This window comes from Micropterus dolomieu, linkage group LG04, assembly GCF_021292245.1.
Source record: "Micropterus dolomieu isolate WLL.071019.BEF.003 ecotype Adirondacks linkage group LG04, ASM2129224v1, whole genome shotgun sequence".
NCBI classification, from domain to species: domain Eukaryota; kingdom Metazoa; phylum Chordata; class Actinopteri; order Centrarchiformes; family Centrarchidae; genus Micropterus; species Micropterus dolomieu.
The window spans coordinates 17,667,596-17,680,547 of NC_060153.1; the positions used below are offsets into that span (position 1 = coordinate 17,667,596).

General features: G+C 43.7%; 1 protein-coding gene across 1 annotated transcript in view; it reads left to right on the plus strand.

Moving 5' to 3' along the window:
* Window positions 1-12,952, plus strand: part of LOC123969708 (alpha-1,6-mannosylglycoprotein 6-beta-N-acetylglucosaminyltransferase B-like) — a 153,887-nt gene that overhangs the window by 61,397 nt on the left and 79,538 nt on the right. The window contains exons 4-6 of the mRNA XM_046047335.1: window positions 6,851-6,960; window positions 9,783-9,859; window positions 10,311-10,490. Of these exons, the coding sequence (XP_045903291.1) occupies window positions 6,851-6,960; window positions 9,783-9,859; window positions 10,311-10,490 (367 nt within the window). The remainder of the gene's footprint in view (window positions 1-6,850; window positions 6,961-9,782; window positions 9,860-10,310; window positions 10,491-12,952) is intronic.

Sequence of the window (12,952 nt, forward strand, 5' to 3'; positions counted from 1 at the left end):
AGAACTCCAGGCACAAGCCCAGAATAAACCGGAGCACAGCCCTGCCCCGCACCCACACTGCACATCCCGAAAACTAAATTTATTCTTCAGTATCCAGAGGGGTCCAACAACTGGCCGACAGAGAAATGGGGAAGCATGGATCTAAGGCCAACGAAGCAAACCAGGGACGCAAACTGGTCCCTCCAAGCCAACGAGAAAATGCCTCCCCCAGACTCCAATGCACAAACTAAACGCCCAGCAGCCATCCAGAGACCCTGCCCAGGGAAGGAAAAAACAAACAAAAAAAACACAATGCATCAAGATGCATCGACAATCGCCCTACAATCTCACCGCAGCCCTTCAAACCGCAACCGGATCAACCCGCGCAGCGCCCAGAGACCCCCACCCCCAGTAGCCAGGGAACCCCACGATCCCCCAAAGCGCAAAGGACCGCAGACCGCATGTCCCGGGGGAAGCTGCACCCCACCCCGAGGAAGAACAGCAGAAAGCCGTGCCGGGAAGCTCCCCGCTGCCAGGGAGCGATAACGCGGGAGAACCAGGCCAACAGTCCCCCAGCCCAGCCAGATGCATCCCTCCCCAGAGTGCAGGCAGAGCCAGCAGCCCTCGAGCCTCACGGCCAGTCTCATCCCTGGATGGGGGCCCAGCCCCCCCAGTCAACCACCCCCCAGGCGAGGAGAGGAGACAACGGGCCCCCAGGCCCAGGGACACACCACCCACCCAGAAATGAGCAATGTGATTAAAATTGAGGGGCGGCCAGTGGGGGAGGAAGAAGGGCGAGGCCGCAATAAAGCAGCCCCACCCACCAAACGCCCTGCAGCCTGCCCACCCCCCAGAGTCCTAAGGGTGTATGTAGTGAGGGGGGAAGGTGAAGGAGGTCATAGGGAGGCTAGAATGGTCCTCCTCACTGGGACCAGATTCCTGACTGGCCCCATCATTCAGTCCTGTCCCCCATCCCTAAGCAGGAGGACGCCAGGTCCCTCCAGCCCAGGGCTTATAGCAAGAGCCCCTCTAGCACCGGCAGCACCCCAGAGTCAGCAACAAACCCGCCCAGCCCCAGGATGGGTCCAGGGGGGCCCACCCCCCCCCGTGCGCAGACCCGCCCCAGACCCAGTGGCTCCAAAGCCCCGAGCTCCAGACCCCCACACACCCCCGAGGCAGCTCAGCGCAGCCCCGACCCAAAGCCCAACAATCCCCCTCCCTCGCCGGGGCCCCTCCGGCAGCCCCAGTCAGTTGGCATCTTGAATAATAAGATATAAGATATAGTCTGCGTGATCAAAATGGGGGGGAACTCTCAGGCTTAATCCCCAGCAGTAGTGCCTTCAGCCCCATTATACTCGACTGGCATTCAACCGTTTACCCACATGTGTAGCAGAGATCGCAATGCTGATTTAGTTACTTAAAAGTTAAAGTCCGATTTAGTCTATGTTAGATAATTGTCACCTCACCAAAGGAACATACAAAGCATTTAGCACAGCACATAATTAAAAACATACAGAATATAGAGTATACAATATGCAAAACGTTTATGTTTATTTGTCTAACCCTGTGAAAATAACAATGTCTGGTTAATCATATTACATTATATTATTAAGTGATAGTGTCATTATCTGGAAAATAACACATTTCTAATAAATTAGTTTACAACAAAACTGTTTTGGTTAACAGAATCCGAATCAACAAAATGAACCTGAAACCTCTACATAGTTCAGTCTGAGGACATGTTGCTGACACTCACTGCTGGTTTGTTTCATTTACATTCTGATTCACTGGAATGAAAAATAATTTCACTACTACTTTTGAATCATGCTTTAAAACTAGACATTGAGAATGTGTGACTTGTGGTAACATGAAGTACATTTCAAGTCCTGTCTAAAGTGATGTTTTGATGGGTTAAAAGAAGCGAACAGTTCTCCTTCAAAATCTCTGTCTTTGACTGTAGTGCTCTGTGAACAATGTGAAATCGAAATCAGAACACACTGCCCAAAAAATAAGTACTGTTGTTTATTTTGGACTGAATGGATCTTTGGAGTGAAGCAGTTATAATAGCTGGAGTGAAAGTTTGATTTGATACAGGAAGCAGAAAGAAAAGGATAGTGACTAAGGAAACTGTGGTGGTCACATAAAACACATACAACACACAAACACACACTTCTTGTCTTCATGGTGTTCCTCTGATGGCTTCCTGCTGAAGAAGGAGATTGCGTGCGTGCGTGCATGTGTGTGTGTGTGTAACTGTGTCATGAATGTGTGTGTCTATGTATTATTTCACTTGAGGTAACACTTGTTAAAACCAGTCTGGGCATGAGACCAGGGCACAGACCCCTGACCGAGGACATAGCCTGCAGGATTAATGGCCCTACACATGCACTCACACACTGACTGTCACAACGGTCTCTCTTCAGTCCAGTGCGTTTCATCACTCGTTTCCCGTCTCTTCCTGCCTCTATCTCTCTGTCTCTTACTCTCCACCTTTACTCTCTGACCTTTTCCTATCTTGCTCTCTGTCCCTTTTTCCTATATATTTTCTGAATACTCCTATTCCTCATGCACTCACACATACTCACAGAGGGAGAGAGCGTGTGAGAAAGGTTATTGGGTATGAGTGACGTGGTAAAGTGTGATTTTTGCCAGCGGGGAGAGGAGCAAATGGGAAGAGAGAGCTTTATAAAAACATATCCCAAATCCAGGCCAGTCAGGCACGCATTCACGGAAAGACACACACACACGCACACACACTGGGCGGGATTCTCATCTCTGTGTGAGCTTCATTGGTGCTGACACACTCCCGTGTAGCGGCGAATGGGACTTGATGTCTGAGGCCCCAGCCTGCGATTCGCCCACGGGGCAGCCACTCGTTAGAGCAGAAAATGGGGGGAAAATAACAAGGGAGAAAGGGAGGAAAAAGGACAGCAAAGAGCCTGAGAAAATGAGAGAGGGAGGTAAAGGAGGGGGAAAGGATGGGGGGATTGATTCACTCTGTTTTACCACACAGCGGATGAGAGGGGAGATTGGTAAGTCTCCCCTTAGGCGTACGCTCTCTGAAGATCACTGCTCTGGCTTGGCTTTACCTATTTCTCCTCCCTTAAGCACCCATCTAAGCTCCGTCAGTAACAACCTTTATCCCAGGAGGCCTTCTTTTCCACAGCACTCAAGTCAATGTCATACTGCAGCTTTGCTGTAAGTAGTCGGCAAAGGAGACAAGTCTTCTTTCATTTCATTTTTCCTGATTTCAGTCACTCTGTGCACAGACCAGCGGGAGAAATAAACAATGGTGTTCAGATCTAATTCTCTGCACCACTGTACTTGAAATAACCGGGTGAGTGAGTGTGCATTCATGCATGTGCGTTGACATTTGTGTATGTGTGAAAATAAGTGGTGGAGTAGGAAGCGCTGTTGAGTGTGATGTTTTAACACCACGACATGGGGAGGACGCACGCAAACAAACGGACATCAGCCAAACGCACAATCTCTAAATGCTGACACCGTGTCGCAGGCCTCTCTTGCCTTGGACATCTTAGGTGGATAATGTGCTGTCAGAAGTGTCCTCTTCCCTTAAGAAGATGAGCTCATTAGATAGATAGTGAGAGAGGGAAAGAGAAATAAGCAGAACATGAGAACACTGTATCCTCAGAAACTCTCCCTATAGTCATCATTGACTTTCTCTTAACAATTCTCTCAATTCCTTCTTTTCAGTGTTATACTTCCGCTCGGCATTTGTCAGTGGATTTCCTTCTTGTCGTTTCTTCTCCCCCTATACTTTCCTCCCGTTTTGTCTTCTCTTTGCTCTTCCTCATTGCTGTTTTGTTCGCCTCGTTTGTGAAAGAGCCAACTGTCTACATTCATCAAAAGGGAGAAAGTTTCATTTCAAGTAGCGCGCAACAGGGAGCCATCAAATATGCATATCCTTGTATTCTTTGATCCTAATCATCATGTAATGTTTCAGTCAAGCTGTTTTCTTGGCTTCCACACGAAGGCACAGAGGATCTCTTTATTTCATCCTTTCTCTTTCGCAACACAAAGGTCCCCCTGGTACTCTTGGTCTGTTTGCTGCTGATGGTTGATCTGCTCTTTATTTTTTGCCTGCTTGTATTCCAGATTTTCCTCAACTCTCCTTCTGTATGTTTCTCTGCCTGTCTTTTTTTTCTTGCCCTCTTTGGATCTCATTGTGTAACCCTCGCCCCCTCCTTCTCAGCCTTTCATCCATTTCCCTGCCCTAGTCTCTCCTTTAATGAATCTCTCCTGTTCTCCGTCTCTGTGTGTTCATCTCAAGGGAGGCACTCACGTTGTAACAGATATCAGAGGTAAGATTTGAAGGTCAAGTCTTATAAAGGCCAACTTACAGTCACAGTGAAGCCCCCCCGTTGAGAGCTTTGCAGTAGCAGGGGTTACCCAGCTTATCTAGCAAAGGTTTTGTCCTTCAGGCCAAATACATTGCAACTTTTATAGGATATGTAACATGGCAGCTGTAATCCTCTACAGTTGGGATCTTCACTATAATGCTCCATGTAATACTGTTAATGTTTTAATATCATTTTATAGCCTAATATAATGCTGGCTCTCATTATAAGACAATATACAAGGTAATAACTTTCACTAACGTGTAGACTGAATTTGCCTCACTTGCACCGTATGGAGGAGTGAAATTATAATTAGGTCAGTCATATTCTTTTATTTAGATAACTGTTTCAGGGTGCTTTCCTGGCAAGCGTGTCTGGAAAGGTTTATTTACACTGTGGAGATTTTCTACTTTGAGCAGGTGAGGGGGATGCCATTTGTCGCCCAAAATAACAACACGGACAAAAATGAAAACATTCTCTGTTACATTCTGGTAGACACACTGGTAGAGGAATGCAAAAATGATGACATGATTCCACACTGCGAGATTCGACAGGTGCAACTATGACCTCATACATTCCTACCTGGTACGAAAATGAGAGGTCAGTTATGGAAAACACAGTAGGGTGAATCGACAGGGATGATGGTCAGCACCTGCATGTCTGAGGCCATGCTACTCTGTCAGAAAACAGTGCATTGGCTTATTCCAGTTGTGAGAGAGTCACTACCCCAAGATGAAGGTGTTCAAGTATCGTGGGGTGTTGTTCACTACCAAGGGTAAAATGGAGATTGACATGTATGATGTATGACGCATTAGCACTAATGCAGACGCTGTCTCGGACTGTCATGGTGAAGGGGGAGCTGAGCCTGAAGTCCAATCTCTTAATTTACTGGTTAATCTATATTCCAACTCTCACCTATGGTCATGAGCTTTTGGTAATGGCTAAAAGAATGAGATCATGGATACAAGTTACAAAAATGAATTTCCTTCGTAGGATGGCTGGGCTCACCCTTAGATAGGATGAGGAGCTCACACATCAGGATGGAATTCGGAGTAGGTCCACTGGTCGCTGCAGGGATTATGTATTCCATTGAGGCTGGAAACACCTTGTGATCCCCCAGGAAGAGCTATATGGCTATGTAGAAGGATGAATGGACTACCTAACTTAGCTTGCTGCAATAGTGGCCCTGGCCCGGATTAGTGCAAAAAATGGATGGAGTTATAATGAACAGAGCCAGGTGTACCATGCTTAGTTGAAGTCCATAAAAATACCAAGTCGAAATTGCAAGTGGTGCAAGTTAAATGAAATGGATAAAGAATATATTATGATTAAAAAAATATAAGAATTAACTCCCTGAATGTACACCAGGCAGGCTAACACATAGAGATAATGTATGTTTATGTAAAAGCTTTGTTTTATGCAACAGAAATACTGAACTTTATGTCATTCTTTCACATTTATGCTATTTTTTATAATGTTTTGAATGTATATTCTCTAGAGAATAAGGGCTTCTCTATTGTAGTAAACATATTAAACAGGACACAAACACCCTTCACAATGCTTATAAGTAACACTTAAAAAGCTGCTAACTGAGCTTGAAGACTTCCTGTTTGTTTTCATGCAGCTGCTGTTGGCATTTAGTTAGCTACAGCCTTGCATCCATCTTGTACACACACACACATAATCAATAATTCTGATCATCATTTCGATGATGCGTTATTATGCTGCATTTAAGCCTCTAGCTTTAATGAGGATTAATATTATCTGCCGATTAGACAATACAGAGAGTCAGGAAGGTACAAACACACAATGTACACTGATATCAACTCATTTAAAAGGACTTAATGAGCACAGCAGTGTGAGCATGTGGTTATGCAGGCTTGGCTTTACGTAATGCGCAGTCAAGCAGTCAAATGCTTTGGAAATATGCAGAACTACAATGGGCACACACAGAGATGCAAACTCAAGCACATACACACAAGAAACATACACACATTCCCCACACATCTTATTATGTGAATGGGAAGTCTCTACAGAGGAAGTGGTATTAACAGCACAGGTCTTTTTCTATTTCACGCTCCAACCAAGTGTCTAACAATTTGCATCTCCCACTAACACTTCTACATCTGTTGAGATGTAAAGGGAGAGAGGAAGCAGAGAAAGACAGAAGACAGAAAAGAAACAACTAAACAACTAAAATGTGTGAATAACTAAAGAAGACAGAGACTAGCCAACAACTGAAGAGAGGGAATTTTGCAGTAAGGATCGGACTGAGGAGGAATGCAGAAGGAGGAGATGAGGTGACACCATTGGGTGAGGAAGAATGAGTAATGAGATATATTTATAGCTGTTGGGTGCCAGGTGTGTTAGTGTAGGACAAGAGGTTCTACTCTATGAAAAGGTGCTTGCTTTTTGTCCAAGGCGCTTCATTTTAAATTGAGTTTGCATTTTGGGACCACAATGTGAAGGTATTTTCACATGCCTCTCTTCTTCTACCCAATGTGTGTGTGCAGGTTTCAACCAGCTGGCCTGGTGGAGAGGATCCAAGCCATAGCCCAGAACGTCTCCAACATGGCCATCAGGGTAGAGCAGATACTGCAAAACAGCATGGTGCAAGGAAGAGGTACAGTACCAATCATCATCATCATCCCTTCACCCTCTTGTTTTACTCCACATCATGTATACCTGAGTGTAACCATCTGACCTTACATACTTTATTGTCCCTGTGGGGAGACTTATCTTGGTCTCCATCGTGCTGTAGATCAGCGCTAATTACAAAAATTAAAAAACAACCCCATAAAAAATCGACAGCACAATCCGATTCCAAGAACAACTAGAACCGCAAGCAGTTGTAAGTGGGGTCCAAGCCTCCCGGCGCCAGCCGCCCCCCTCGCCCTGCGGAGGGCGCGGAGAATAAACGGTCAGAGTTCGAAATAAAAGGGACTTGTGGTTATGGAGATATAAAATGAATGGATGTCTATGGGAGTGTTATTTGATTTCCAATTAATAGCGCCACCTAGAGGCTGCTTGACGGCAAATTTCACACAGCCCCTTGGGAGTTCGTGGCAGATAAGGTCCCCGAGTTTGCAAACGTAAGATCTGACATGACATCCTGTTTTTAGCGTTTGCGCAAAAATGTCTTAGCTTATAATTCGGCCGTTTTTTGGCATATCAAAATTCCCTCTACAAACTTTCTTTGGCTTGGTCCAGAGATGGTCCGTGGGAAAGGGAAATTTGTTTGTATTGAGATCACGTGATCAAACATACCCAATAAAAGTATACACAATAAAAAGACATAGTCCACACATGGCAGACACCCGACCACAGTGACAGCATATATGGGCACTACTTAGCATTTGGTGTTAAGTAGCTTAACTGCCATTTGTATAACTGAATGTTTTTAGCATTTAGCTTACAATGAGGAACGCTGAATCAAAGACTTGAAGGTAAAAGCTGTAATTCAGTGTAGGACATGATGCAGATCAGTCAATTGTCAGGTTACAAATTGCTCAAAAAGTACATGGAGTGGTGGACAAATTATTTGCTAGTTTTCCACTGACACAAATCACCTTTGACGACACATAAAAGCATTAAACCACTGGCGGGGGGACAACAATGGAAAAAAGGTTCTGAAATCTGAAAACATGAAAGTCTGAGTGATCAGTTGCAGAGCATGCAGTGTGAACTTTGTAGCTTTGACAAAACCAGGAAGCTTTTAAAGTTAAATAGCAGATTGATTTTATTTTCAGGTAGATAAGAGAGATAAAAATATGAGTTATCAAGTCATCTTAAAAGCACTGTTGTGCATGCGGGATGCTGTGGTCATTACTGTACATCTTGCTTCCATCCAACCCTGTTTCCTGTTTGTCTGGCTTTTGCACATTTTTCATTAAAACCTAAGTAATATTAAGCTTGTGACACAAACATACAAACACACACGTACGCACACATAATATAACCACCATTATGACTATTCTTTCCTGCTTATTTTCCTCTCTTACTTTTTCTCTTGAGGGTAATTGCCCAACTCTTTACAAGAGAATAAATGAGCATTACATCTCCTTTTGTTTTCCCCCCACTGCATCTGCAGGGACGACGGCACACGCCAAAATGAAAACACTGCTGCTTTCTCTAATCACAGATGAATTGAAACACTGCCGGCAGACTTTATTATCATACAGCTCAGTGGCAGTTTATTTATCTCGTGGTCAGGCATGTGCGAGAGGGAACGACAGGAGAAAGAGAGAGGACGTGATTTGAATTTCCTTCCCCTCCAGCACTGACAAGGCTTTTATGTTCTGCTTTGAAGGGACAGGAGTCAAGTTTTTATCTAGTTAGTTGACCACATTTCCAATTGTTGCTACAGTGGCTGCTATTGTAATCATATTTGTAAACAGTGTGATGGAGAGAGGCCCCGGGGAAGACTTATGTGGAAAAATGTCTCATTTTCATTAGGCAAATGGAAACAGACAGAAACTAGAGAGAAGGCAGCTGTGTTGGTCCAGAGAGAGAAAGAGAGAGAGAAGGAGGGGGCGGTTTGAAAGAAAGAAAAACAATAAGAAATTAAAGGTGCATTGGTTCTGTTCTCGGACTATATGACTCCAGTTGTCTCTCTCTCTTTTTGTCACCATCTTCCTTTCTTTTGCTCACGTCAGCAACAGAGAGGCAGTTAACTAAGTCAGTGGAGCAACTAATGCAGTGAGTGTAGCCTAAATGAGCAGACGTACTTGCTAGCGTAACCCATAGGATGGTTGGCAGCAGCAGGAGACAGGCTGTGCTGCTTTGCCAGAGCCCAGTGAATAGTGTGCACTGCAGTAGAGCAGATATGGACAGTGCAATGTTGTAAAGGGGAAACCACAGGAATCTATGGCCACCGGCAGCACATATTGCATATGCTGGAAATTATGTTAATGATGATGGCAAAAGTGAATATTGCCATAAAATGTCCACAGGCAGGTGGAGAAAAGTTGTTAATGGGAGTGACACTGTAAACTAGCAGTTCTGCAGGGTCAGCCTGTGGGTAAAACAAATTCATGTCATTTTGTGAAAATTATTTTTTTAAAGAAATAAATTTTTTATTTTAAAGAGGCTTGCACCATATGCTGCTAAAAGAGCCGATAAATAACATTGCACTGGCTAATTGCTGTTAGTATAGTTATCTTCACTTGGTAGTTAATATTCACATTGAAGCCACCTGACTAAAGTGAGCCAAGCCAGCGAGCATACAGACTAATTAAACAGTGACAGTGAGTAAAGCAAAGGCGTGCAACTTGTATTTCAAACACAACTGGCATATGTTCGATTTATCATTTAGTTTGATATTTAAAAATGAGAGGGGATCCTGGTGTGTCACTGGCCTTCCCCTGGAAGGTGTCCAGCCTACAACAAATATAATATTCATGTTTTATTACTGAAGGTAAAATTTCATTCACTGTGTCTTTTAAGCAGTGAGAGATGGGACGTCAAGCCAGTGTGAAGTACCAAGAGACCCCCGCTTTCCAGAGTGCTCCGGGAAAGTAGATGTGAGTGTCACTTTTTCTTTTTCATTTTGAAAATGATGGCACAGCTGGTGTTTTTTTTGTTTGTTTGTTTTTTTTACAGCATTGTTGCGGACCAGCCGACTAGTGGGATTTTAGGATGTTATAACACATATGTCAGGCATTTTATTTCCCCCCTATTTTGCTTTTTACCCATGTTAGTTAGCTAGTTGCAACAGTCATAGATTGAGTTGCTGTAATAATTGTAAGTGCCCCATGTTTAAGGTAATTATAGTAAAAATAGCCTGTCAAAGTCTGTACATTTTATATAATTATGTCATTCTTAATTTGAAAGTTCCTTGCAGGGGTTTTTGAACCACTGTTCCCTGCAAGGAACTGTTAAATAATGATTTATTATCCATTCTGACTTGTTGTTTTTTTCAGTATCTTGATACTTGAAAATTGCACTTAATGGATGTGTCTGTATACAATCCAGTGGATGCGTGCACGTTGGACATCGGACCCTTGCTATGCCTTCTACGGTGTTGACGGTTCAGACTGCTCCTTCCTCATCTACCTGAGCGAGGTGGAGTGGTTCTGCCCCCCACTGGTTTGGAGGAACCACAGCAGCCCCCCCATCCAGCACGCACAGCAGGCAAAGGCCCCCAAGAGACAGGTGAGAGGACAACAGCAAAGTCAAATATTACTATATGGAGATGTCAGACATCCATAGAGATATATACTCAGAAACACACATGCACAGCTCGTGAAAGCTTCCAGCTGATGGTTGATGGATGTACAGTATTATGCTTGGCTCACCACCTCAACGTAGCAACTAACAGTACTTCTGATATACATAAAATAACTGAACTACATATGCATTGTCTACTACAATAATGTTTTGATCCCTAATTTCATTCAGCCCTGGGTTAATTTAAACATACATATCTTACATTATTTTTAAATGATAAATGACTGAATCAACAATCAGCTCAACAGTGTATATATATTTCAAAAGGTACAGCAGAGGTAAAGCAGTTCCACTTCTGTCTGTGAAGAGAAATAGCAGATATAGTGTGTGGGAGTATCGTCTACACGGCTCAGTCTGAGTACACAAATAATGTTTTTCAACCTTTCCAGAATAGAAAAATAGTTTTAGATGTTCTAAAGGTGGTAATCAGTAATCAGCTGCATACAATTCTATAGACAATACAGTGTCCTATAGATAGCACTAAAATTGTTTTGATCACATCATTACGAACAAAGACATTTCTTCAAGGGTAGACAGAATTCAGCTCGACATTGTTGTATTCACACAGCACTGTCAACTTCACTCGCATTATATTCAGCAACTTTCAGTGTAAATGATTTAGTGTTTAAATATTATGTTGAATCTGCTGCCAGTACAGCTGAGGACCTACTCCTCTCTGAACATAAAACTGGGTTCTCGGTTTGTGGCCATTACTTCCTCACCTTCCTAGTTAACGCATATGACTCACAAGCTAGGGTTTAAACACTCAAATTCAGATATTCTCTTTTATTAAGTTCAATAAACACAGTCCAGTTGCAGATCTGCTCTATTTCCTGTTTATTTGCTTAAAAAAGCCCCCCCCCAAAAAACAATTAGGCCACTAGTTCAGATAAGCGTGTTCAGTTCAGCAAGGTTATGAGGAAACACTTACCTGGCATAAATGAATGGGAAATCAGGACAACAGTTAATTTGGAAATTCATAAAATACTGTTTGGCCACTGTAGATGATTTATGGAGCTGTTTTTGCTGTGGATTTGACTGTGGATATTTTCCAAGGTATTCTGGATAAGTAAAAATGTACAAATGTTTTTAATTGTAAACCAACCAAATACATAATGCGCAGTAAAAGAGTGATCTTATCTTATGACATCAGTAAAACATCTTACCAACATGTATATACTTGATCTTCTTATAAATCAATTATTGTTAGGTATTCCTGTGCTGTTGGCACCATTTATTCAGTAGTCAGTGTTCTTTAATGTTAGTTTTTTGCTTCAGTATTTAATGTTTTGAGAAAACCTCTAAAATATATTTAGTCTAGTATATTCCAATTCTAATATATATACACTGCTCAAAAAAATAAAGGGAACACTAAAATAACACATCCTAGATATGAATGAATGAAATAATCTCATTAAATACTCCTTTCTTTACATAGTTGAATGTGCTGACAACAAAATCACACAAAAATTATCAATGGAAATCAAATTTATCAACCCATGGAGGTCTGGATTTGGAGTCACACTCAAAATCAAAGTGGAAAACCACACTACAGGCCGATCCAACTTTGATATAATGTCCTTAAAACAAATCAAAATGAGGCTCCTGAGGGATCTCCTCCCAGTCCTGGACTAGAGCATCCGCCAACTCCAGGACAGTCTGTGGTGCAACGTGGCGTTGGTGGATGGAGCGAGACATGATGTCCCAGATGTGCTCAATTGGATTCAGGTCTGGGGAACGGGCGGGCCAGTCCATAGCATCAATGCCTTCCTCTTGCAGGAACTGCATTGCATTAGGAGGAACCCAGGGCCAACCGCACCAGCATATGCTGTCACAAGGGGTCTGAGGATCTCATCTCGGTACCTAATGGCAGTCGAGCTACCTCTGGCGAGCACATGGAGGGCTGTGCGGCCCCCCAAAGAAATGCCACCCAACACCATTACTGACCCACCGCCAAACCGGTCATGCTGGAGGATGTTGCAGGCAGCAGAACGTTCTCCACGGCGTCTCCAGACTCTGTCACGTCTGTCACATGTGCTCAGTGTGAATCTGCTTTCATCTGTGAAGAGCACAGGGCGCCAGTGGCAAATTTGGCAAAAATGCCAAACGTCCTGCACGGTGTTGGGCTGTAAGCACAACCCCCACCTGTGGACGTCGGGCCCTCATACGACCCTCATGGAGTCTGTTTCTGACCGTTTGAGCAGACACATGCGCATTTGTGGCCTGCTGGAGGACATTTTGCAGGGCTCTGGCAGTTCTCCTCCTGCTCCTCCTTGCACAAAGGCTGAGGTAGCGGTCCTGCTGCTGGGTTGTTGCCCTCCTACGGCCTCTTCCACGTCTCCTGATGTACTGGCCTGTCCCCTGGTAGCGCCTCCATGCTCTGGACA